The following is a 24890-nucleotide window of genomic DNA, read 5'->3' on the forward strand; positions in this document are numbered from 1 at the left end:
GTTTCTACTCCTGGGCCTGCAAAATCAAAGGAAGGAAATAGTTACAGGAACCTGGTAAATAGATGAATAGAGGGAGCCACCTGACAGAGGCTATGGCCTTCAGGTGAGAGAAGCAACCAATAGAGGATGAGCAGGAGGGAGGGGTGAGATAAGACATACTCCTATCTCCTGTGCTAGTCACACCTCCAACCTCTAATGGACTAAATCCATCTAGATGCCAGACAGCAAGGATCTACTGATGCAGTCACACAGGTCAGCCTCCAGGGACACGCAACAGTTGGAGAAGGGTGGGGAATTAATCTAGAGGGGCAAATAGACCCTATCCAGGACCCTAAGATGAATGTGAAGCAAACTGCAAACAGATAAAGGACAACAAATAAATAGTTGATCAGAGCAACAGGTATTTGAATAAGATTAATGGGTGGGAGGGACGGTGAAGATGGCAGAATGGGGTAGAAGATCATTAAAATCACATTAAGAAGTCCCCCAATAATTTAGTGGGTAACAAGCAACCACTAAAGACACAGATGAAGGAGAGTAAATAATTTGAGGATAATAGTATATAAAGTCTGATTGAAAACAGAGTCGTTGTAGCAGAGGTCAGTCAAGTTATACCAGCAGTCTAGGTATTAAGGAGAGAGTAAGAAATAAACATTAATATGAGTTGTGTTCTGGGTAACTCAAAAGTATTACCCATTAAATCCTCTCCATTTTAAACAGAAAATTGAGCCTCAGAAAAGTAACATGCTGACAGACACAAACAACTCATTAAATGCTAAAGGCAACAATATATCACTAACTTATGCTGTCTACATGAAGTATTGGCAATAGAAATAGAAAGAACAGAAGTTCACAGAGGCGCCTCATTCTCTATTAACCAGTATAACTCAGATGAGTCATCTAATCTCTGCCTACCTCAGCTTCCTCATTTGAAAATGAAGGACACCTACAAAATTATTTCTTCCATATCTAAAATTCTTTCATTGCATTACTAAGACTTAATTCATCAGCCTTCCTACCCTCAAACCAAACCTGCCAATGAACATCCCCCTCAATTTCATCTTCAACTCAACTCTTGCTGTTGCTTCTTACAATTAAATCAAATGCAATCTCTCCAATAAATCCACTCAAGCCCAAACTCCTCAGTGAGAAGCCATCCCTAATTAACCCAACCATGGAGATCAGAAGCCTTCCGTGATATTGTGATACTATAATATATGTATGGTCTTCACCCATGATAGAGTTCCTAAAACTCATAATTTCCTGAGTGACAGGAGCAACTAGAGCATTTTTTTTGTTATTCATAATAAGCCCCTTTCTGAACTTATGCTAATTAGTTTATGCTAACTATATCTGAGCTTATGCTAATGAGGACATTCTTGAAGGATGGGTGTGGTGACCATAGGAGCCAATCATGTTTAGGAGCTTGGAACTTTCAGACACACAGACCCTGCCTCCAGAGAGGGGAGAGGGGCTGGACATTAAGCTCAATCACCAATGGGCAATGATTTAGTCAATCATGTCCATGTAATGTATCTTCCAGAAAAAAAAAACAAATAATGGGGTTTGGAGATCTTCCAAGTTGGTAAAAGCATTGGGGTGCTGGGAGGGTGGTGCACCCAGAGAGCATAGAAGCTTTGTATTCCTTTCCACACACCCTGCCCTATGCATTTCTTCATTTGGATGTTCCTGACTTGTCTCTTTTACAATAAACCAGTAATAGTAAGTAAAGGGCTTTCCTAAGTTCTCTGAGCTGTTCTAGCAAATTATCAAATCTAAGGAGGGGGTCATAGAAACCCGATTTATAATTGGTCTGTCAGAAGTATAGGTGACAATCTGGACTTGCGATTGCCCACTGAAGGTGTGGGCAGTCTTGTAAGACGGAGGCCTTAGCCTATGACATCTGCCCTAACTCTGGATAGCTAGTGTCAGAACTGCTTAATGTAGAAAATGTATACATTTGGTGTCAGAATTGTTGTGAGTATTAAAAAACATAGTTTACCTTACCTTCTATGATTTCCTATAGCAGTGGTCAGCAAACTCATTAGTCAACAGAGCCAAATATCAACAGTACAACGAGTGAAATTTCTTTTGAGAGCCAAATTTTTTAAACTTAAACTATATACGTAGGTACATTGTTATTAACTTAATTAGGGTACTCCTAAGGCTTAGGAAGAGCCACACTCAAGGGGTCCAAGAGCCGCATGTGGCTCGCGAGCCGCAGTTTGCCGACCACGGTCCTGTAGAAATTATATCTTTGCAAGCCATTCGGCAGCCTCCTGAACACAATGTTATTTACTATTCATTGTTTTTTAACAGACTATTTTCTAGAGCAGCTTTAGGTTTACAACGAAACTGAGCAGAAAATAAGAGTTCCCGCCAAAACCGGTTTGGCTCAGTGGATAGAGAGTCGGCCTGCGGACTGAAAGGTCCCAGGTTCGATTCCAGTCAAGGGCATGTACCTGGGTTGCAGGCACATCCCCAGTAGGAGATGTGCAGGAGGCAGCTGATCGATGTTTCTCTCTCATTGATGTTTCTGACTCTCTATCTCTCTCTCCCTTCCTCTCTAAAAAATCAATAAAATATATTAAAAAAAAAAAAGAGTTCCCATACACCCCTTTCCCTCCAGCACACACACACACAGCCCACCCATTATCAACATCCCCCACCAGAGTGGTATATTTGTTATAATCTGAATAAAACTGCTGTAAACATCTGTGTGCAGGTTTTTGTGTGGACATAAGTTTTTAACTTCTTTGGATAAATACCAAGGAGTATAACTGCTGGATCACATGGAAAGAGCATGTTTAGTTTTGTAAGAAACTGCCAAATGTTTTGTACTCCTAACAGCAATGAATGAGAGTCCCTGTTGCTCCACATTCTCGTCAGCATTTGGTGTTGCCAGTGTTTCAGATTTTGGCTGTTCTAATATGTGGGCAGTGGTAGCTCATTGTTGTTTCAATTTACAACTGACTAACGGCATATATTGATCATCTTTTCATATGCTTATTAACCATTTGTATATGTACTTTTGTGAAGTTTCTATTCAGGTTGTTGGCCCATTTTAAAAATCAGGTTGCTTATTTTGTTATTGAACATTAAAAGTTCTTGAATATTTTGGGTAAGAATACTTTATCAGTATGTCTTTTCCAAATATATTTCTCACCGTGTGTGGCTTGTCTTCTCATTCTCTTAACAGTGTCTTTTGCACAGCAGTTTTTAATTTTAATGAAGTCTAGCTTATCAGTTATTTCTTCATGGATCATGCCTTGAGTGTTGGATCTAAAAAGTCACTGCCTAGATTTTCTCCTGTGTTACCTTCATTACCATTAACTACTTTAACAAATTATTGAGTGGACAGTATGTGCCTGGTATTCAAACGGAGGATAAATAAGGCCATCATGCTCAGATACTCCGAAGCCCTCCTTTAACAAGCTGATCAAGCATAAAGCAGTGGCTCTCGGTTGGGAGAGAGCAGAGATGTCACAGCACCATAGAACCAGAACTGATTCAAATCCTAACTGCCACTTACCAGCCATGTGGCCTATGTCTCACATTCTTCATCTGAAAAATGAGAATGATATTTACACCCACCTCACTTCACAGGACTTTTGTGAAGATGAAATTATTTAATGCATGTGAAGTGCTTAGCACAGTGCCTATGACACTCTAAGTCAGTGTTTCTCAACCTGTGGGTCGCGACCCCTTTGGGGAATCAAACGACCCTTTCACAGGGGTCGCCTAAGACCATCGGAAAACACATAGATAATTACATATTGTTTTTGTGATTAATCACTATGCTTTAATTATGTTCAATTTGTAACAATGAAATTGGGGGTCACCACAACATGAGGAACTGTATTAAAGGTTCCCGGCATTAGGAAAGTTGAGAACCACTGCTCTAAGTGCTCAATACATGATAGTACTTCTGAATTCTCCAAGAAAGAGTTGGGATACAGTTTAAAGAAAACATTCAAGTTATCACTGCTAAAAATATGTGATCATGATATTTCATTTTATTTTGGAATTTCAAGAAAAGATTAAGTTATAGCCTCATTCTCATATTCTGTGGTTATCAATCTCTTAATAAATCAAAGATTCAAAATTAATAAGCATTATTCACAGCATGTGGAAGGTAGCAGGTAAATGCCAGCAGAAAAAATGTGGTTTTAAAAAATTTCAATTTGAGGAAAGTAATATATTTGGTTGTTTTTTTAAAGTAAATTTCTCATTACAAGAAAATACTAAAAATTTAAGTGAGACATTCAATTCATTTAACTTAATATTTCAATACTATATTACTAGTTTAATTTGTGCTAATCTAACTGAGGAGAAAGAAGCTACAAATATTTATGAATTAAACTACAGAATTAAGAATGACTTATTTCTCGCCGAAACCGGTTTGGCTCAGTGGATAGAACGTCGGCCTGCGGACTGAAAGGTCCCAGGTTCGATTCCGGTCAAGGGCATGTACCTGGGTTGCGGGCACATCCCCAGTTGGAGATGTGCAGGAGGCAGCTGATCGATGTTTCTCTCTCATCGATGTTTCTAACTCTCTCTCTCTCTCCCTTCCTCTCTGTAAAAAATCAATAAAATATATTTAAAAAAAAAAAAAAGAATGACTTATTTCTCAGTGACACACATAAAAATCTGTTTCAAAGAACATTGGCTGATGAAATAAGCAAAGAATAATTCTATTTTCTAGTGAAACTACAAAAATTATACGTTAGGAAACCAAAACACTAATTTCGAGGAATATATACTCCCCTATGTTGTAGCATTATTTACAATGGCCAAGATTTGGAAGTAGCCCAAGTGCCCATAAGTAGATGACTGAATAAAAGAGCTGTTGCACATAGAATACTACTCTGCCATAAAAAAGAAGAAAATCTTACCCTTTGCAAAAGAATGGATGGACCTGGAGATTATTATACTAAGTGAAATAATCCAGCCAGAGAAAAGGCAAATATACATGATTTCACTTAAAAAGTAACAAACAAAAGAGAAACAGACCCATAGGCAGAGAATAGGCTGACAGCTACCAGAGAGGAGTGGGGAGGGGTGCTGGGTGAAAGGGGTGAAGGGATTAAGCAAAAGCAAAAAAACAACAACACATAGATACAGACAACAGTATGGTGATTACCAGAGGAAAAGAGGGTGGAGGGATAGAAAAGGATAAAGGGGAGATAAACAGAGATGTAAGGAGACTTGGCGTGGGGTGGTGAACATACAATACAATATACAGATGATGTGTTACAGAATTATACACTTAAAACCTATATAATTTTATTAACCAATGTCAACCCAATAAATTCAATTAAAAATAAAAATAAAGAAAATAAAAGAACTATGAACTAACTCCCTTATAAGCTAATCAAATATATGCCTCTTATATGGGATCAGTCAATGCATGAAGCAGTCGGGGACAAAATTTTAATCTAAAACAAAAATTTTCACAAAGATGCTCGATAAATATTAACTAAGTAGTATTTTTAAAAATATATACCTCAGATGCTTTAAAGCCTCAAAAATCATTGCAACACCTGAAATGAAGGAATAGGAGACTGCTATGGTTGATGACTCTTTTTTATAATATGTCTACGAAGAGAATAGTAAACTATAAAGAAATAGCTAAGAAGATGGAAACCATGGAAGATGGTAACTGGCCCTCCTTTTTGGAACAAGCTGAGAGGAACGGGACTCGTTGTCCGTCCACCGTCTCTGCACCCCGTCCAGGTTAACCTCCGTCAGGCAGTTTTATATACAAGATACACCTCTGCTTATCTTTCTTTCAAGAATTACCTTTAATTGTTTCCTCCACAACTTCTACTACACGATCTATCTGTTGAACCTGGAAAGAAAACAAACTGTTAGACAAGGAGCTTACCCAAAGAAGAAATATTAATTTGTTTATCCTTCCGCTTAAGTCAATGTTACGCATTTTCTAAGCTCATGAAAGCAGGTTTTCTTTAATTAATGCATTTGACAGTATTATAAAAAATATTCTATATGGAGATTCTGTTACAATAAAATATGAAATTATCACTCTCCTGTCCTCTAATGACAATTAAAGAAATCATACTACATTTAAATAAACTTCCTGGAGTTGTCAGAAGATCTTATCAACATAAACTTTAAAAGTCCTAAGATATAAACTAAAGTTTAATTACAACATGTCTCTTCACACACAGCTTCAAAAACAATGACAACCTATACAAAAGGGCATGCTGATATTAAGAGGATCGACCCCAAATTCTCTGTTTTATTAGTTTAACACTGAAACCCCTTTTAATGAATTTCTACCCTGTGCTGGGTACTGTGCTCAAGCCCATGGACTACAAAGTCAAATAATAACAGTTCCTGCCCGAGACATGAGTGACTAAGAAAGATTTCCCAGGGCATCAGGAGATCACAGAGGAAAGGTAATAAAATCTGACTGAGTGACCCAGGAATGCTTCTTGAGGATAAGCAGGATTAGATTGGAAGAGGCCCACTAGGGAAACTGAGTTAGAGTGGCTGGAGTTAGATGGAAAATGGAAAAAGCAAAGATTGTAGTCCAAGAAGCTACAGGAATAGAGAAAGTTAACTTAGATCACAAGTGATATCTAGTTAATTGTTTTATTACAAAAGAAATTTGTTCACTGAACAAATTCAAACAAAACAGAAATATAAAGCAGAAAAAAAGGTAACCCATAACATCCTCCATGCTCCATTTCCACTCCTAAGATGAATCACTCATAATTATCTGATGAGTAGATACCAAGACATTTCCAAATGCTAAACATTTATATGCAGGGCAGATAAAAGAGTTAGTTACTATATTATTATTTATTAATTACCAGAGGCCCGGTGTACAAAAATTTGTGCACTCAGGGGGGAGGGGGATCCCTCAGCCCAGCCTGTGCCCTCTTGCAGTCCGGGACACCTCAGGGGATGACCACATGCTGGCTTAGGCCCGCTCTCTGGGGGATTGGGCCTAAGATGGCAATCAGACATCCCTCTGGCAGCCCAGCAGCACTCGGGGGATGCCCACTTGCCAGGAGGGAGTAGACCTAAGCTGCAGTCAGACATCCTTAGCGCTGCTGAGGAGGGAGGAGAGGCTCCCACCACCACCGCTGTACTGGCCGCCATCAGCCTGGCTTGTGGCTGAGCAGAGCTCCTCCCATGTGAGAGCACCCTGACCACCTGAGAGCAACTCCGGCATTGAGCATCTGCCCCCTGGTGTTCAGTGTGTGTCATAGTAACCAGTCATTCCCAGTCCTTCTGCTGTTAGGGTCAGTGTGCATATTACCCTTTTACTATATAGGATAGAGGCCTGGTGCACGGGTGGGAGCCGGCTGGTTTGCCCTGAAGGGTGTCCTGGATCAAGGTTGGGTCCCGCTTGGGTGCCTGGCCAGCCTGGATGAGGGGATGATGGCTGTTTGCAGCTGGTCACACCCCCTTCAGGGTGGGGGTCCCCATAGGGGTACCCGGCCAGTCTGGGTGAGGGGCTGAGGACCTTTTTCATGCTGGCGGGCGACTGAAGCTCCAAGCCTATATTTTTTCTTTTTTTTTTATTCTGGGATTTATTTACCTTCTATGGCTGTCACCTGAGCTGAGAGCCGGCTTTAGCTCTGAGGCTCGGCTGCAGCTCTTAGACCTCTGCTGCTGAAAGCAGGTATCTGGTTTGTTTGGCTTCAATAATTGAAACACTGTTGCAACTCCAGCTCGGCCGGCTGGCTGAAAGCATGGGGTTTGTTTAGCTTCTATAATTGCAACATTGCTTCTTAGAGTGCAAGCTCAGAGCCCAGCAGCGGCAGGCGGGGAACCTTGGCTTCCTCCTTCACTGGAGCAAGCAAGCCTCCTGTTTGCTTCACCTGCCTCGCTGCCAGCCGCCATCTTGGTTGGAAGTTAATTTTCATATGGCCCTGATTAGCCAATGGGAAGCATGTCGGAGGTACGGTTAATTACCATGTTTGTCTATTATTAGATAGGATTGTATTACTTTCCATATGAATAGACCTGTCCTTGATTTGTCTTACATTTGCCTTACCCTTTATACAGTAGCCCCCCTTTATCCATGAGATATATGTTCCAAGACCACCCCCAGTGGGTACCTGAAATCAAAGATAGTAATAAATTCCATATATATTATCTTTTCCTATACACATATACCTATAATAAAGTTTAAATTATAAATTAGGGACAGTAAGAGATTAACAACAATAACCAATAATAAGTGGCTAGAGGGTGGGTGGCAGCATGAATACTATAGACAAAGGGATGATTCACATCCTAGAGGGCACAGAGTAGAACAGCGCATGACAGCATGAGATTTATTCAAGCACCACACAATTTACAACTTAAGAGTTGTTTATTTCTGGAAATTTCTATTTAATATTAAGTGTTTAACCATAGGTAACTGAAACTGCAGAAAGCAAAACCATACATAAAGGGGTCTAATCCATAATGATAAAAGCATAATATGCTAATTAGACCAGACATCCTTCTGGACACCTTCCGGATGAAGCCATAGCTGCAAGGGAATCCGGGGTACCAGGTGCCTGCTGGTGGCCAAAGGGAAGCCTGGGTCCTGGTTGCTGGAGGGAAGATGGTGCCGGCAGCCGGGGGAAGGAAAGCCTACTCTTGCAAGAATTTCAAGAGGTCTCTAGTATAATTATCTTATATAATAAAAGCCTAATATGCTTAGTGTCTGACTGTTCGCTATGACGCACACTGACCACCAAGGGGCGGACGCTCAACACAGGAGCTGCCCCCTGGTGGTCAGTGCGCTCCCACAGGGGGAGCGCAGCTCAGCCAGATGCCAGGGTTCATGGCTGGTGAGCGCAGCAGCGGTGGTGGGAGCCTCTCCCACCTCCACGGCAGCCCTAAGGATGTCCAACTGATGGCTTAGGCCCGCTCCCCATGAGCCTAAGCCGTCAGACGGACATTCCCCAAGTTCTCCCGGACTGCAATAGGGTGCAGGCCAGGTTTAGTGACACCCCACATCCCGTTCCCCCTGAGTGCATGAATTTTGTGAACCGGGCCTCTAGTATTCTATAGTTTTTTCTTCTTTCCTTTTAGTTATGAGACATAGATAGATGACATGTAAAGTAGACCTGTCCTTGATTTGTTTTCTATACATCATCAGTATATAGGCCTACTTCATTCATTTTACTAGCTCCCAGAGTCTCCTGTATAGATATACCATAACAAACATTAATATCATCGCATTAATGAGCCTTTATGTTATTTCTAATCTTCACTATACAACAATGCTGCAATGACCTCAACTGAGACCCAAAAAATAACCTTAAAAAAAAAAAAACTTGGAGGACCTCTGGCTCCCTCGGGGAAAACTGGTGGCATGAAGGACTCAGTTCTGCCGGAGTAGGGTTTCTGTTCTTTGCAGAGGTTGCCTTGAGCACTGGCCAGGCAGCCTAGGAAGAGAGGCTGGACTTTACCCATCACCCCGTCTAACAGGGAATGAACAGGTAGAGACGCTCCCCTCTAACAATTTCTAAAGAAATCTCCAGTTGTGGAGAAGGGAAGATGGCGGCAATGTAGGCAGACGTGTCCCAGGTCGTGTCCCGGAGCAAATGGAGTGAGCAGCTGAAACTAATAGCATCCAGCCGAATTGGCGAAATTGCTCAGCTGGTGAGACGGTTTGCAGCCGGGAAGAGCAGAACTCCCCTGGAAAGGTAAAAAAAACCAGGGTTTTGGGCAGGAAAGTTTGCCAGACCTCTGAGTCCAGAGAGTCGGAGGGAGACCGCGTGGCAGAGAGCCGTGTCCCTTGGGACAGGCACAGCCCCTGACGGGGGAAAGGAGAACCGCGGGATTCCTGGCGCCGCCGGGGGGAATTGAGAGCTGGGTTCTGTGATCACGGAGGACTGAGCCTAAAGGGGGCAGACTGAAGAGCTGACCAGACCATGCAGTCCCGGTAAGAGAAGAAGCTTACAGAAACCAAGCCTTCCCCGTTTCCGCGGCCGGCGTTTGTTTGTTTGTTTTCACTGAATCCTGTTCATAGGACATTTCGGATACAGACACTCACCTGTGCAGAAGTGAGGGAGAGTGTGCGGAGGAGTGGAATCTGGGGAGAGACTGAAGAGAGAAGGGGGGCTGGGAGAGGTGGCAGCGAATTGAGTGCTGAGACACCCCTGGGTGTCTGGGGCAGCCATTCTCTCCAGAGAGTGAGACTCCTCCCCCCAGCCCCCAGGCAAGGAGCACAGCCACACCCAGATTCCACCCTGTAGGAGATCAAGGATTAAAATAACCCGATCAGTCCCTGGGAGTTAACAGGGTCTGGCCTATAGAGGGATTTTCAATCCCAGCAACAACACAGCGGCCGGTAACTAACTATTACACAGCCAGCTCTGGGCAGTGAACTTCCACTGGACAGAGAGGCCCTATAGCCTCAGAGGCCAACCCCAGAACACTGCCATCCAGAGGCTGACCCACAAACTGACTCTTTCCTAAACACAAAATAAGGCAGTCTGGGAAACAAATGCGGCCTGCTTTAAAATAAGGACTGTGGTTTACAACACAGAGGAACAGTGTATCGCAGGGAAAACCAACACTCTCCTGAATACCTGGCGGGTCTAAGGCGAGCCACACTGAAGAATAGAAGAACCGAAGGACCTTCACTACTGCAATTTTTTTTTTCTTTTTTCACCTTTTAACTAAGAAACCAATTTTTTTTCTCTTCTTCTTTTTTTTCTTTTCTTTTTTTTTCTTCTTTTTCCATCACGTGATTTTACCCTTTTAATTACTACCTTCTTATTTTTAACCAGTATTATTACTGCTACCATTTTACCATTTTTTAAAGTGCCATTTTATTTTCTCTTTATTTTATTTTGGGATTAGTGTTCTCCATTCTATTTTCATCGTTATATTATTGGTTGTTTCTAATTTGCATTCATCTCCAGGGAGCTGTTGCTGGAATCTGTTGGGATTAATGGCTGTTCTATAGGAGTATTCTCCTCATATTAAAAGTCTCTTCCCCTCTTCCACTTCATTCTCTCTTTTCGCACTTTTTTTTTCTTTTTTCTCTTTCTTTTTTTTTCTTTTCTTTTCTTTTCTCGCTTTTATTTTCCCCCCTCCTTTTTCCCAATTTCATTTTTGTACTCCTTTTTTTGGTCCCTATTTTTCTTTTCTTTTTTCTCTTTTATCTTTTTCCCTTCCTTCCTCCTTATCCTCTAATTCTCTTAATTCGGGTGGTCACCTTTATTTGGGGTTATTAATATCGTGAATATATTTGTGTATACTGCCTGGTACGTAGTGCCTTGTTGTATTGTATTTTGTGCCTTTAAATCAACGCAGCAGATCGAAGCTACAGCAACCTCCAGAGCACCACACCCTGTGCTGAGGAACAGCAGCTGTACGTGAAACCTCGCCCCACCAGCCAGAAGAGCCACCTCAGCTGTGAACAGCACCCACCAGAGGAGCTGCTGCCAACTGAAGAGCAGCTGCTACCGCAACCGCCCGAAGAGCAACCACAGACCAAGGAGTCACTGCCACCAAGGGAGCACTGAACGACTCAACGTCTAGATATGTCAGTGAGATCAAACATGGGTAGACAAAGAAACCCCCAAACGAAAGAGAAGGAGGACTCTCCAGAAAAGCAGCTAAGTAATACAGAGGCATGCAACATGACAGAAAAAGAATTCAGAATAAGGGTCCTAGAGTGCATAAACCGGATGGAAGAAAAAATCGACAACCTCTGCAAGAAGCAAGAAGAAACAGATGAAAAAATCGATAACATATGGAAGAAGCTAGAAGAAACAGATGAAAAAATTAACAACTTAAGTAAGACCCAAGAAGAAATGAAGAGTGATATAGCTGCAATGAAAAACTCCATTGAAAGTATCAACAGTAGACTAGGAGAAGCGGAGGACCGAATTAGTGAATTAGAAGACAAGGAAGCAAAACACACCCAAAATGTACTGCAATTGGAGAAAAAAATTAAAAGACAGGAGGAGAGCCTAAGGGAGCTTTGGGACAACATGAAACGAAACAACATACGAATAATAGGGGTACCAGAACAACAGAAGGATGAACAAGGATTAGAAAACCTATCAGAAGAAATAATATCAGAAAACGTCCCTGAGGTGGGGAAGAAAAAAGTCACACAAGCCCAGAGAGTCCCAAACAAGGTGAACCCGAAAAGACCCACACCAAGACACATCATAATTACCATGGCAAATGTTCAGGACAAAGAGAGAATCTTACAGGCTGCAAGAGAGAGACGGAAAGTTACATACAAGGGATCTCCCATTAGATTGTCAAATGATTTCTCAACAGAAACACATCAGGCCAGAAAAGAATGGACAGAAATTTACAAAGTGATGCAAAGCAAAGGACTGAATCCAAGAATACTCTATCCAGCAAGGCTATCATTCAAACTTGAAGGGGAAATAAGAAGCTTCACAGACAAAAAAAGGCTAAGGGAGTTTATCACCACCAAGCCAGCAATGCAAGGAATGCTAAAGGGACTGGTATAAAAATAATAAAAAGCTCAGAAAGAAAACAGCCACACAAAAACAGAAATGGCTACAAACAAGTACATTTCAATAATAACTTTAAACGTAAACGGACTAAATGCTCCAAACAAAAGACATCGAGTGGCTGAATGGATAAAAAAACATGACCCATACATCTGCTGTCTACAAGAAACCCACCTCATTAGAAGGGACTCACACAGACTGAAAGTGAAAGGATGGAAAAATATCTTTCCGGCAAATGGAAAGGAAAAGAAAGCTGGGGTAGCAATACTTATATCGGACAAAATAGACCTCAAAGTGAAGGCCATAACAAGAGATAAGGAAGGCCACTTCATAATACTAAAGGGATCAATTCAACAAGAAGATATAACCCTGGTAAACATATATACACCCAATGCAGGAGCACCCAAATTCATAAAAAAAACTCCTGGAAAATATCAAAGGAGAGATCAACAACAATACAATCATAGTAGGGGACTTTAATACACCACTGACATCACTGGATAAATCCTCTAGACAAACAACCAGCAAAGAAACAGCAATGCTAAATGACTCACTAGATCAGATGGACTTAATTGACATCTTCAGAACACTTCACCCCACAGCCACGGAATATACATTCTACTCAAGTGCTCATGGGACAGATTCAAAAATAGAAAACATATTGGGTCACAAACAAAGTCTCCCCAAATTCAAGAAGATTGAAATCATACCAACCATCTTCTCAGACCACGATGGCATAATATTAGAAATAAACTACAATAAAAACAACCCAAAATACTCAAACACTTGGAAGCTGAATAGCATGCTATTAAATATTGATTGGGTTAACAATGAGATCAAAGAAGAAATTAAAAACATCCTGGAAACTAATGACAATGAAAACACAACAATCCAAAACCTATGGGACACAATGAAAGCAGTCCTGAGAGGGAAGTTTATAGCTCTACAGGCCTATCTCAAAAAACAAGAAAAAATGGTAGTAAATCATCTAACTCTACAACTCAAAGAATTAGAAAGAGAGCAACAAGAAAACCCCAGAGTAAGCAGAAGGAAGGAGATAATAAAGATTAGAGCAGAAATAAATGACATAGAGACCAAAAAAGCAATACAGAAAATCAATGAAACCAAGAGCTGGTTCTTTGAAAGGATAAACAAGATTGACAAACCTCTAGCCAGACTCACCAAGAAGCAAAGAGAGAGGACCCAAATAAACAAAATCAGAAATGATAGAGGTGAAATAACAACAGACCCCACAGAAATACAAATGATTGTTAAAAAATACTATGGACAGCTCTACTCCAACAAACTAGACAACCTGGAGGAAATGCACAAATTCCTAGAAAAATACAACATTCCAAAACTCAATCAGGAAGAATCTAAAAATCTCAACAGGCCAATAACTATGGAAGAAATTGAAGCAGTCATCAAAAAGCTTCCAGCAAACAAAAGCCCAGGACCAGACGGCTTCACAGGGGAGTTTTACCAAACATTCAAGGAAGAACTAAAACCTATCCTCCTCAGACTACTACAAAAAATTCAAGAGGAAGGAACACTTCCAAGCTCATTCTATGAAGCCAGCATCACCCTTATACCAAAACCAGGTAAAGACAACACAATGAAAGAGAATTACAGGCCAATATCCCTCATGAACATAGATGCCAAAATACTCAACAAAATCTTAGCAAATCGGATCCAGCAGTACATCAGAAAGATCATACACCATGACCAAGTAGGATTTATCCCAGGGATGCAAGGATGGTACAATATCCGCAAATCAATAAACGTAATACATCACATAAACAAATTGAAAGAAAAAAACCACATGGTCATATCAATTGATGCAGAAAAAGCATTTGACAAAATTCAACATCCATTTTTGATAAAAACTCTCAGCAAGGTGGGAGTAGAAGGATCATACCTCAACATAATAAAAGCCATATATGACAGGCCCACAGCCAACATCATACTCAATGGACAAAAACTAACACCATTTCCCCTAAGAACAGGAACAAGACAGGGATGCCCCCTCTCACCACTCCTGTTCAACATAGTACTAGAAGTGTTAGCCATTGCAATTCGGCAAGAAGAAGAAATAAAAGGCATCCAAATTGGAAAAGAGGAAGTAAAACTGTCCTTATTTGCAGACGACATGATATTATACATACAAAACCCTAGAGACTCCATCAAAAAGCTACTAGACTTAATACATGAATTTGGCAATGTAGCAGGATACAAAATTAACCCCAAGAAATCTGAGGCATTTCTATACACCAATAGTGAACTTTCAGAAAGAGAGATTATAAAAACAATCCCGTTCACCATCGCACCAAAAAAATTAAGCTACCTAGGAATAAACTTAACTAAAGAGGTAAAAGACCTCTACTCAGAAAACTACAGGACGTTGAAAAAAGATATAGAGGAAGACATAAACAGATGGAAGAACATACCGTGTTCATGGATTGGTAGAATCAACATCATTAAAATGTCCATACTACCCAAAGCAATCTATAAATTCAACGCACTTCCCATTAAAATACCAACGGCATACTTCAGAGATCTAGAACGAACTCTCCAAAAATTCATCTGGAATAAAAAAAGACCCCGAATAGCTGCAGCAATCCTGAAAAAGAACAAAGTAGGTAGGATCTCAATACCAGATATCAAGTTGTATTACAAAGCCACTGTTCTCAAAACTGCCTGGTACTGGCACAAGAATAGGCATATAGATCAATGGAATAGAATAGAGAGCCCAGAAATCGGCCCGAACCAATATGCTCAATTAATATTTGACAAAGGAGGCAAAAACATACAATGGAGCCAAGATAGTCTCTTCAATAAATGGTGTTGGGAAAATTGGACAGATATATGCAAGAAAATGAAACTAGACCACCAACTTACACCATACACAAAAATAAACTCAAAATGGATAAAGGACTTAAATGTACGACAGGAAACCATAAAAATTCTAGAAGAATCCAAAGGCAACAAAATCTCAGACATATGCCGAAGCAATTTCTTCACTAATACAGCTCCTAGGGCACTTGAAACTAAAGAGAAAATGAACAAATGGGACTACATCAAAATAAAAAGCTTCTGCACAGCAAAAGAAACCATCAACAAAACAACGAGAAAACCCACTGTGTGGGAAAACATATTTGCCAATGTCATATCTGATAAGGGCCTAATCTCCAAAATTTATAGGGAACTCATACAACTTAACAAAAGGAAGATAAAAAATCCAATCAAAAAATGGGCAAAGGACCTAAATAGACACCTTTCAAAAGAGGACATTCAGAAAGCCAAGAGACATATGAAAACATGCTCAAAGTCACTAATCATCCGAGAGATGCAAATCAAAACAACAATGAGGTACCATCTCACACCTGTCAGACTGGCTATCATCAACACATCAAAAAACGACAAGTGCTGGAGAAGATGTGGAGAAAAAGGAACACTTCTGCACTGCTGGTGGGAATGCAGACTGGTGCAGCCACTATGGAAGACAGTATGGAGTTTCCTTAAAAAACTGAAAATGGAACTCCCATTTGACCCTGTGATCCCACTTCTAGGAATATATCCCAAGAAACCAGAAACACCAATCAGAAAGGATATATGCACCCATATGTTCATAGCAGCACAATTCACCATAGCTAAGATCTGGAAACAGCCTAAGTGCCCATCAGTAGATGAATGGATTAGAAAACTGTGGTACATCTACACGATGGAATACTATGCTGCTCTAAAAAGGAAGGAACTCTTACCATTTGCAACGTCATGGATGGAACTGGAGAGCATTATGCTAAGTGAAATAAGCCAGTCAATGAAGGAAAAATACCACATGATCTCACTCATTCATGGATAATAGAGACCATTATAAACTTTTGAACAATAATAGATACAGAGGCAGAGCTGCCTCAAACAGATTGTCAAACTGCAGCGGGAAGGCTGGGGAGGGTTGGGGGGCAGGAGGTAGGAGGGTAAGAGATCAACTAAAGGACTTGTATGCATGCATATAAGCATAACCAATGGACATAAGACACTGGGGGATAGGGGAGGCTGGGGGACTGTCTAGGGCAGGGGGATAAAATGGACACATATGTAATACCCTTTGTAATACTTTAAGCAATAAAAAAAAAAAAGAAAAGAAAACCAAAAAAAAAGAAGAAAAAAAAAAACTTTACTAAAAATGCAATGGCAAATCTCTTTAAAATATCCCTTTGCCTTAGTGCAGCAGTTCTCAACCTGTGGTTCGCGACCCCTTTGGCGGTCGAACGACCCTTTCACAGGGGTCGCTAAGACCATCCCTGCATATCAGATATTTACATTACAATTCATAACAGTATCAACAGATCCTCAAATGGTTAAACGTAAAGTTACCATATGATCCAGTAATTCCAGTCGTAGATACATATCCAAGAGAAATGAAAACATATTTCCACACAAAAACTTGTAGACAAATGTTCATAGCAGCATTATTCCTAACAGCAACAACCAAAAGTCCCATCAACTGACAGATACAAATGGTATATAAATACAATGAAATATCATTAAGCCATTAAAGAAAAAGAAGTATCAATATATGCTAAAATATTATGGTAAGTAAAAGAAGCCAGACTAAAAAAGTCAAATATTAAATTATTCTATGTATATGAAATGGCCAGAATAGAAAAATCTTCAGAAACAAAGTAGATTAGTAATTGCCTATGGATAAGTGGTGAAAGAAATGGAAGAAACTGCTAAGGAGTATAGAGTTTCCTTTGGAGTGATGGAATATATTCTAGAATTGATGGTGGTGACTGTGACTGTACTAAAAAACACTGAATTAAGCATTTGAAATGGTAAAATTGTATGGTGTATGAATTATATTACCAAAAAAATAAAAAGCTGTTATTTACCAAAGAAGTGTTGAGGGTAGTCAAATGTTGTAATGTAAAAGTCATGAAACTCAATGGAAAACGAAGGAAATTTTCCAAATCAAAGGAGTATAAAGAGACCTAACAGCTGAATGCAGCTTTGGATCTGGATTCTTTTCCTCTTAAGGACATTATTGGGACAACTGCCAAGATATGAATATGGTCCCTCCCTCCTTTTCTCTAAGCATGTACTTCTCGAGTGAGTATACAAAAGAAAAAGAATAAAAAAAATGTGTATATATAAAAAGAGAATTACCAAATTTGTTAAAAATTAACATTTTGGAGGTTGAAAAAATTGCGGAGGTATAGATGGACGTGTCCTGTGCCTTGTCCCGGAGCAGATAAGGGTGAGCAGCTGAAACGGGTAACATACAGCCTGAATAAGCAGAGGATATTCAGCTGAGAGACAGTTTGCAGCCGGGAAAGACAGAGAACTACCAGAAAAAGGGGATGGTTGGAGACTGCGGCTGAAATCTCTCCCGGAGCACCAGCTCAGCCGTGGAGACGGTGCCATCTTGAGTGGCTGTTACCGGCATCCAGGGATCGGCTACTAACCCGGAAACAATGAATCTCAAGCAGCGCGACTACGTGAACTCAGACGAGCACTACTTCTTCTCACAGAAAGGTTAGACTTCCCCTAAAGGTGCGGTTTGCAATTCAGGTTGGAGAGAAGAAGGTGCGCAGGGGGGAAATCTGCGCCCCACAAAGTCCGCGGCCATTGGGGCCAGTGTGATCCGCGAGTGTGGAAGGGCTCCCGCAGGGCTGCTGGCAAAAGAGAACGCTAAAAATAAGCCCATAGCTGGACTGGATGCAAAAAAGCAGCCTCGGATTTTGCCAGTCTGCCGGCTACTTGGTGCCAGGGGTGAGAGGGCGCGTAGAGACTGCACAGACCTAGAAGGTGGAGGCTTACGAATTCACCCAACTTCTCAGGCTCTTGTTTTCACACTTCCCCTTAAATCTGTGCGTTTGATTATTAAACCAGTGCATGGGATTCCCCAGTTCTACTCACAGAGCCTGTAGGGGAAAGTTGTTTTGGGAGTACCTGGGAAACAGAGCGGGGAGTAATGATTAAAGAACCAGCTCTGGGCAGTGGACTTTCCCAAACCAGTTTCAAGTACAATAGAGAAAATAAACCCTAACTACTGGATAGAGAGGACTTATAGCCTCGGAGGTCAATCAGCAGATGAGTGGATTAGAAAACTGTGGTACATCTACACAATGGAATACTATGCTGCGGTAAAAAAAAAGGAACTCTTGCCTTTTGCAACAGCATGGATGGAACTGGAGAGCATTATGCTAAGTGAAATAAGCCAGTCAGAGAAAGATAAATACCCCATGATCTCACTCATTTGTGGATTATAGAGAACAACATAGACTGATGAAAAGGGACAGATCCAAATACTGAGAAACAGCAATCAGGCTATCAATCCCCAGAAGGAAAGTAGGGGAGGGAGAGGGTAAGGGGAAGAGATCAACCATAGGTCTTGCATACATGCATATAAGCCAAACCAATGGACATGGACAACAGGGGGATGGGAGCATGAGTGTGCGGGGGGGGGGGGGGGGGGGGGGGGAAGGTTGAGAGTTAATGTGGGGGTAAGAACACATTTGTAATACCTTAACTAATTAAAAAAAATTTTAATTAAAAAATAATTAGCATTTGGGGAATCTGGATAATGAGTATATGGTAATTATTTTTGCAGCTTTTCTGTGAATATAAAATTACGTCAAAATAAAAAAAGTTTTTAAGTGAAATACATTTGCATGTCTAACAGACGTTTTCTTTCACTCAGATGGTCTCATAAAATTTGCATGAATGTATACAGCTCAAAATATAACCTCTGATTTATACCAGTAAAAGTAATTGATTACATTTGCCTTTGTGGCAGAAAAATAAATACTGGCCACACGTAATTATTTAATCACTGGGTGATATGAGGAAGCTCTAAAACAGTGGTTCTCAACCTTCCTAATGCCATGACCCTTTAATATAGTTCCTCATGTTGTGGTGACCCCCAACCATAAAATTATTTTCGTTGCTACTTCATAACTGTAATTTTGCTACTGTGATGAATCATAATGTAAATATCTGATTTGCAGGATGTATTTTCATTGTTATAAATAGAACATAATTAAAGCATAGTGATTAATCACAAAAACAATATGTAATTAGATATGTGTTTTCCAATGGTCTTAGGCGACCCCTGTGAAAGAGTCGTTTGACCCCAAAAGGGGTCGCGACCCACAGGTTGAGAACCACTGCTCCTTTAAAAATAAGGGTTTACCAAATTTGAAGCAAAATATTTTAAAGTATTTGATTACAAACAAGCATTTTCTGAAAATACTGTGTTATTTCCATTTTTGTAAGGATGAAATTGGAGGAATGGATGATAGGGAGGAAAAAAAGAAGGGGAGACAGAAAAGACAGAGAAGAGTGGGAGTTAAATGGAAAAGGGAGAAGGTAGGAACCAAAATAAAAAGCATGGGATAAGAGACAAGTAGAGAAGATAAAACAATCATGAGAGAAAGAATAAAGTCCAGATTCACATACAGTAAAGAAGAATACATTGAATACTTTCTGGGAATACGAGAAAAAGCTGTTCTTAATTAATACTATAAATTATAGCCCTCAATACACAAGAGCTTAGTCTCTGGCATATAATTCAAATAAAATAAATAAAACAGTATCTTGAGTCCTCCAGGCACTTAGTTATAAATATACAGAAAAAAAGACACGCAGTATGTTCTATTACTGACTCCATATGTTCTCCACAATGAAAAAAGGAGTTGGTGAATAAACAATTCATGAATAATAATAATGAGTCATTCTGCTATAGAACTTTTAAAAGAAATCCATACAAATATTTTATTCAGCTATTATGAACCATTCCACATTTAGAACTAAACATATATTGAAGAAACAAACCTATAGAAAGTCATCTAAAGCAAATAAAGGTGCTATTCAGAAATTCCCTATTGTTTAGAGCAGTGCTATCAAAAAGAATTTTCTATGGTGATGGAAATGATTATATGTGTTGTCCAACATGGTAGCCACACTGACTGGGTATTTGAAATGTGGCTACTGTGACTGAGGAACTAAATTTTAACTTTAATTAATTTAAATAGTCATGTGTGGCTACTGATAACCACACTGGAAAGTGGAGCTCTGGAGTATGCCTAAATTGGCCCCCAGTTTGTGGTTATTTGCTATGGCAGCCCTACGAAGTAATACATACCCCAAGAACAATTTTGCCAAGTTGGCTAATAAAAAAGGTCAGTCAGGGAGCAAACTGATACTATTCTGCAGAGGTTCTGCTTTAGTATACTAGTATACTTGAAGTATCTTTTTGTCTGAACAACCAGTAGCTAGATGAGTTGATGACTGGCAATAACACAGTGATAGCTAACATTTCTTAAGCAATTATTATGTCCTAGGCTCTGTGATAACACAACACATGCACTATCTCATTAACCCTCAGAACATTCCTAGGCTAACCATTACCGTACTCCTGAGGCTTAGGGAACTGATGTGCAGGAATATCCAACTCAATTCTTGCCGAGTAGATATCATCCAGGAATGGCACATACGTGACACATTTCATGAATCTCCCTTTTCCTATATACATGAAGGCCATTACTAAATGATCACAGAATGCTAGCCAATGAACCTGGACTTTCAAGAGACCCAGGCAACAACTATTCCCCCAAACTCTCCCCGACATCACCACTGGCATGCATGCATTCCCTTGACAAATATCTATTAACCACCAACTGTTCTAGGAATTGGGGATAGAATGACGAAAAATACCACATCCATGCTTCATAGAACTTATATTTTAATCATGGAGACAAACATGTAAATAATTGAAAATGTTCCTATCCTATCATGACAGAGGCTATGAAGAAAAAAAAATAACTTTTAAAAAAGGAAAAAAAAAAGTCTGGGTGTGGCAGGAGGTAGAGAGAGCAATTTTGCAATATGGTCCAGGTAAACCTCGGAGTAGGTAGCATTAATCCTAAGACTGGGACCCTAAGACAGAAGCATCAACATGTACCTCCAGGGGTAAGGACACATAAAAGAGAAATGATGGGAAGTGAGAAATCAGAACAGTCACTGCAGAATGGAAGGAGATGGAGTCAAACAATTAAGGGAAGATATCGGGGTGGGCAAAAGTAGGTTTTAGTTGTATGTGAAACACAGACTTTATTCTTGTGTAATTGATTCTTGTATTATATTGTTTTTCATATGAACAACTGCAGACCTACTTTTGCCCACCCCCTGTATATGAGACCTTGTAGTTCATGCTATGCATTTTAGATTTTATTCTACTAACAAAAGGAAGTCACCAGAGGGTTAAAGAACAATCTTAAAAGCATTGCTGTGGCTAATCCTATGGAAAATGTGCAGAGACTACTCTTGATCCACATTTCTCTGTTGCCTGGTGTGAGTCTTTTTATACTTACCTGAATCAGGTTGGGGTTTTACTATCCCTTGATTGTATCCCAAGACATCTCAAACCCTTCCACAAGTAAGAGTATATCTACATTAAATATACACAGAAACCTAGATGCAAAGGAACTTTCTCATTAGCTCTCTTAATTTTGATTGTAAATAAATTAGAGCAACCTGACATCATTCTAATTAAGAAGTATCAGATCAAAACTTTAAAACTACCTAAAAACTCTAACAACCTTTAAAAAAAAGTTTCTTTTTCTATAAGAACAATACACATAAAGAGCCTTTTCTATCATGTGTTTGTTCAAATTTTTCACTTTTACAATAATGAAAGATTGATCCAATAATCAGCATCTAACACAGGGGTGGGCAAACTTTTTGACTCCAGGGCCACAATGGGTTCTTAAACTGGACCGGAGGGCCAGAACAAAAGCATGGATGGAGTGTTGTGTGAACTAATATAAATTCAAAGTAAACATCATTACATAAAAGGGTACGGTCTTTTTTTTCAATAGCTTTATTCATTTCAAAGGGGCCGGATCCAGCCCGCGGGCCGTAGTTTGCCCACGGCTGATTCTAACAGGTTAAAGGTCAGTACTGGCATCTCCATAAAAATATTTTTCTCTCTAAAAATTTCTCTCCAAAAATTTTTCTCCAAGCTGTTAAGAAAAGTCCTTACCTCTAAAAATGATATTTACTAGTATTGGAAGAGAGCTCGATTTCCACATCTCTTCAATTTGGGGAAATCCATAGCAGTCACCAAACTAACAATATCTTTAACTCTACTAGGTGAAAGATTTCCTGAATTCACAAGTCTGTGAACAATTTGCTAATGAGCTAAACAAAAGAGCACTTGATACTATGCTACATGGGGTTTAAGTCTTTGAACATAACTTTCTCATCTCCTTTCATCTTCTTTCATCTCTTCTCTGAGAAAAATTCTTCCCTAATAGTAGAAACAGCCCTTTCATCAAAAATTATATGACAGTACATTCCACACACGGCTAAAAGCATATCTTCTCTCTGAATGGTACCAGTGAGTGACTAACACTTAGTAAGAGATAAAAATTACTAATTGAAAGATGAGGCCAGGCTAGATGAGGCCAACAAAATGAGTATCAGTACCAGGAACTTCTTTCTCATAAATCCAATTAAAATACTTACAAAACTTTCTATAGTGGGAAAAAAATCTTTAAACATTTATAAGAAAATTCAACATGCTAAACTCAATTATATAGAGAAACAATATTTGGAACATCAGAATATTATCATATTTCATAATAGAGCATGCTTTAAAGTAAAAAGTTATTTTTGAAGTGATACTAAAGTTAAAAACAGTAATATTAGAACTAAAACAGAAATATACATGAGAGATGTAAAACATCCTATATAATGAAAGGCTAATATGCAAATCAACCGAACAGCAGAACGACCAGTCTCTATGATGCACACTGACCACCAGGGGGCAGACGCTCAACGCAGGAGCTGCCCCCTAGTGGTCAGTGCGTTCCCACAGGAGGAGCACCGTTCAGCCAGAAGTTGGGCTCACGGCTAGCGAGTGCAGCGGCAGTGGTGGGAGGCTCGGACATCCTCCAAGGGCTCCTGGACTGCGAGAGGGCACAGTCCAGGCAGAGGGACCCCCCCCCCAAGTGCACGAATTTTGTGCACCAAGCCTGTAGTCAACTAATAAGCACGCTATATGTAGCAGGCAGAATAATGTTCAGATGTCCTAACCTCAGAAACAGTGAATATGTTACCTGACATGGCAAATGGATTTTTCAGGTGTAACTAAGAACCTTGAGATGATGAGATCACTAGATTATCCAATGGGCCACATCTATTCCCAGGAGTCCTTAAAGGCTGAGGGATGGCATTGTTCCCTTAGGTTGGGAGGAGGCCACAAGTCAAAGAATGTGAATGGCCTCTAAAAGCTGGAAAAGGGAAGAACAAGGACTCTCCCCTAGAGCATCCAGGAAAGAATGGATCACTGTCTTGACTTTAGTCCAGTAAAACCCATGTCCAACTTGTGATCTCCAAAATATGTGTTGTTCTAAACAACTGTGTTTATGGTAATTTGTTATGGGGCTTACAAAAATAATATACCAATTAACAAACAAACTCATGGTAGTTAGCATCATAAAAGAGGGAAAGGAAAAATTAAAAAACAAATGCTGCTGGAATAGCTAGGAACAATATGGAAAAATTAAGTAAAATGTATGCATACATTATATTTAACAAACATTTACTCAACAATTATTGAGTCAGACAGTGTACTGAGTATAGAAAGTAATTTAAAAATGTAAAATAACAGCAAAGAAAAATCTCTGGCTTTATAGAGCCTGTAAGTGTCCTTCATAGTAAACTGCAAGTAGATTGAAGAGTTAAATAAATCATTTCCATTCTTTAAAAAACAGTTTTTAAAAACAGATTTAGAGGAATAGGATACTTTATCAGACCGTTCCTAGATCCTGGGAATATAACTTTTAAGTTTTGAAACCACAAAAGAAATTACCCACTTATGCCCCGACAAAATATTCAGGCTTTCTACTATACCAAAAATTTGAAAGACAATGAAAAACATTGATAAAAAGACAGACAAATCTTTCTTCAAGTTGAAATAGACTGATTTTTCTACTGTTGAGTTGTAGGAGTCCCTTATATATTCTGTATACAAACCCCTTTAGGAGTTCTGTGTTTTGCAAATATTTTCTCCCAGTCCACAGCTTGTCTTTTGTTTTTCTTAATAGCATCTTCTGAGAGGCAAACTTGTGTCATTTTGATGAAGTCCAATTTATTAATTTCTTTTATTTCATGTTCTCCGAAATGGTTTCATGCTTGTGTGTGTGTCCTACCTAAGAAAGTTTCCTAACTCAAGTTCCAAAATGGGGGGGAGGGAGGAGAGTAGTAAAAGACTTGAACATTTTACCAAAGTCATGGATGGCAGATAATCACACAATATGCTCAACAGCACTAGTCAACAGAGAAAAGCAAATTCAGACCACTACATACTCAGTACAATTGCTAACATTGAAAAACTGG

General features: G+C 39.7%; 1 protein-coding gene across 2 annotated transcripts in view; it reads right to left on the minus strand.

The window, feature by feature from the left end:
* CDKAL1 (CDK5 regulatory subunit associated protein 1 like 1) overlaps positions 1–24890 on the minus strand; it is a 686928-nt gene that overhangs the window by 458227 nt on the left and 203811 nt on the right. For both annotated transcript variants that reach the window (XM_036348426.1, XM_036348425.1), the window contains one exon: positions 5803–5851. In XM_036348426.1, coding sequence (XP_036204319.1) covers positions 5803–5851 — 49 coding nt within the window. The remainder of the gene's footprint in view (positions 1–5802; positions 5852–24890) is intronic.

The sequence above is a fragment of the Myotis myotis genome, unplaced genomic scaffold, assembly GCF_014108235.1.
Source record: "Myotis myotis isolate mMyoMyo1 unplaced genomic scaffold, mMyoMyo1.p scaffold_m19_p_2, whole genome shotgun sequence".
Lineage (NCBI taxonomy): Eukaryota > Metazoa > Chordata > Mammalia > Chiroptera > Vespertilionidae > Myotis > Myotis myotis.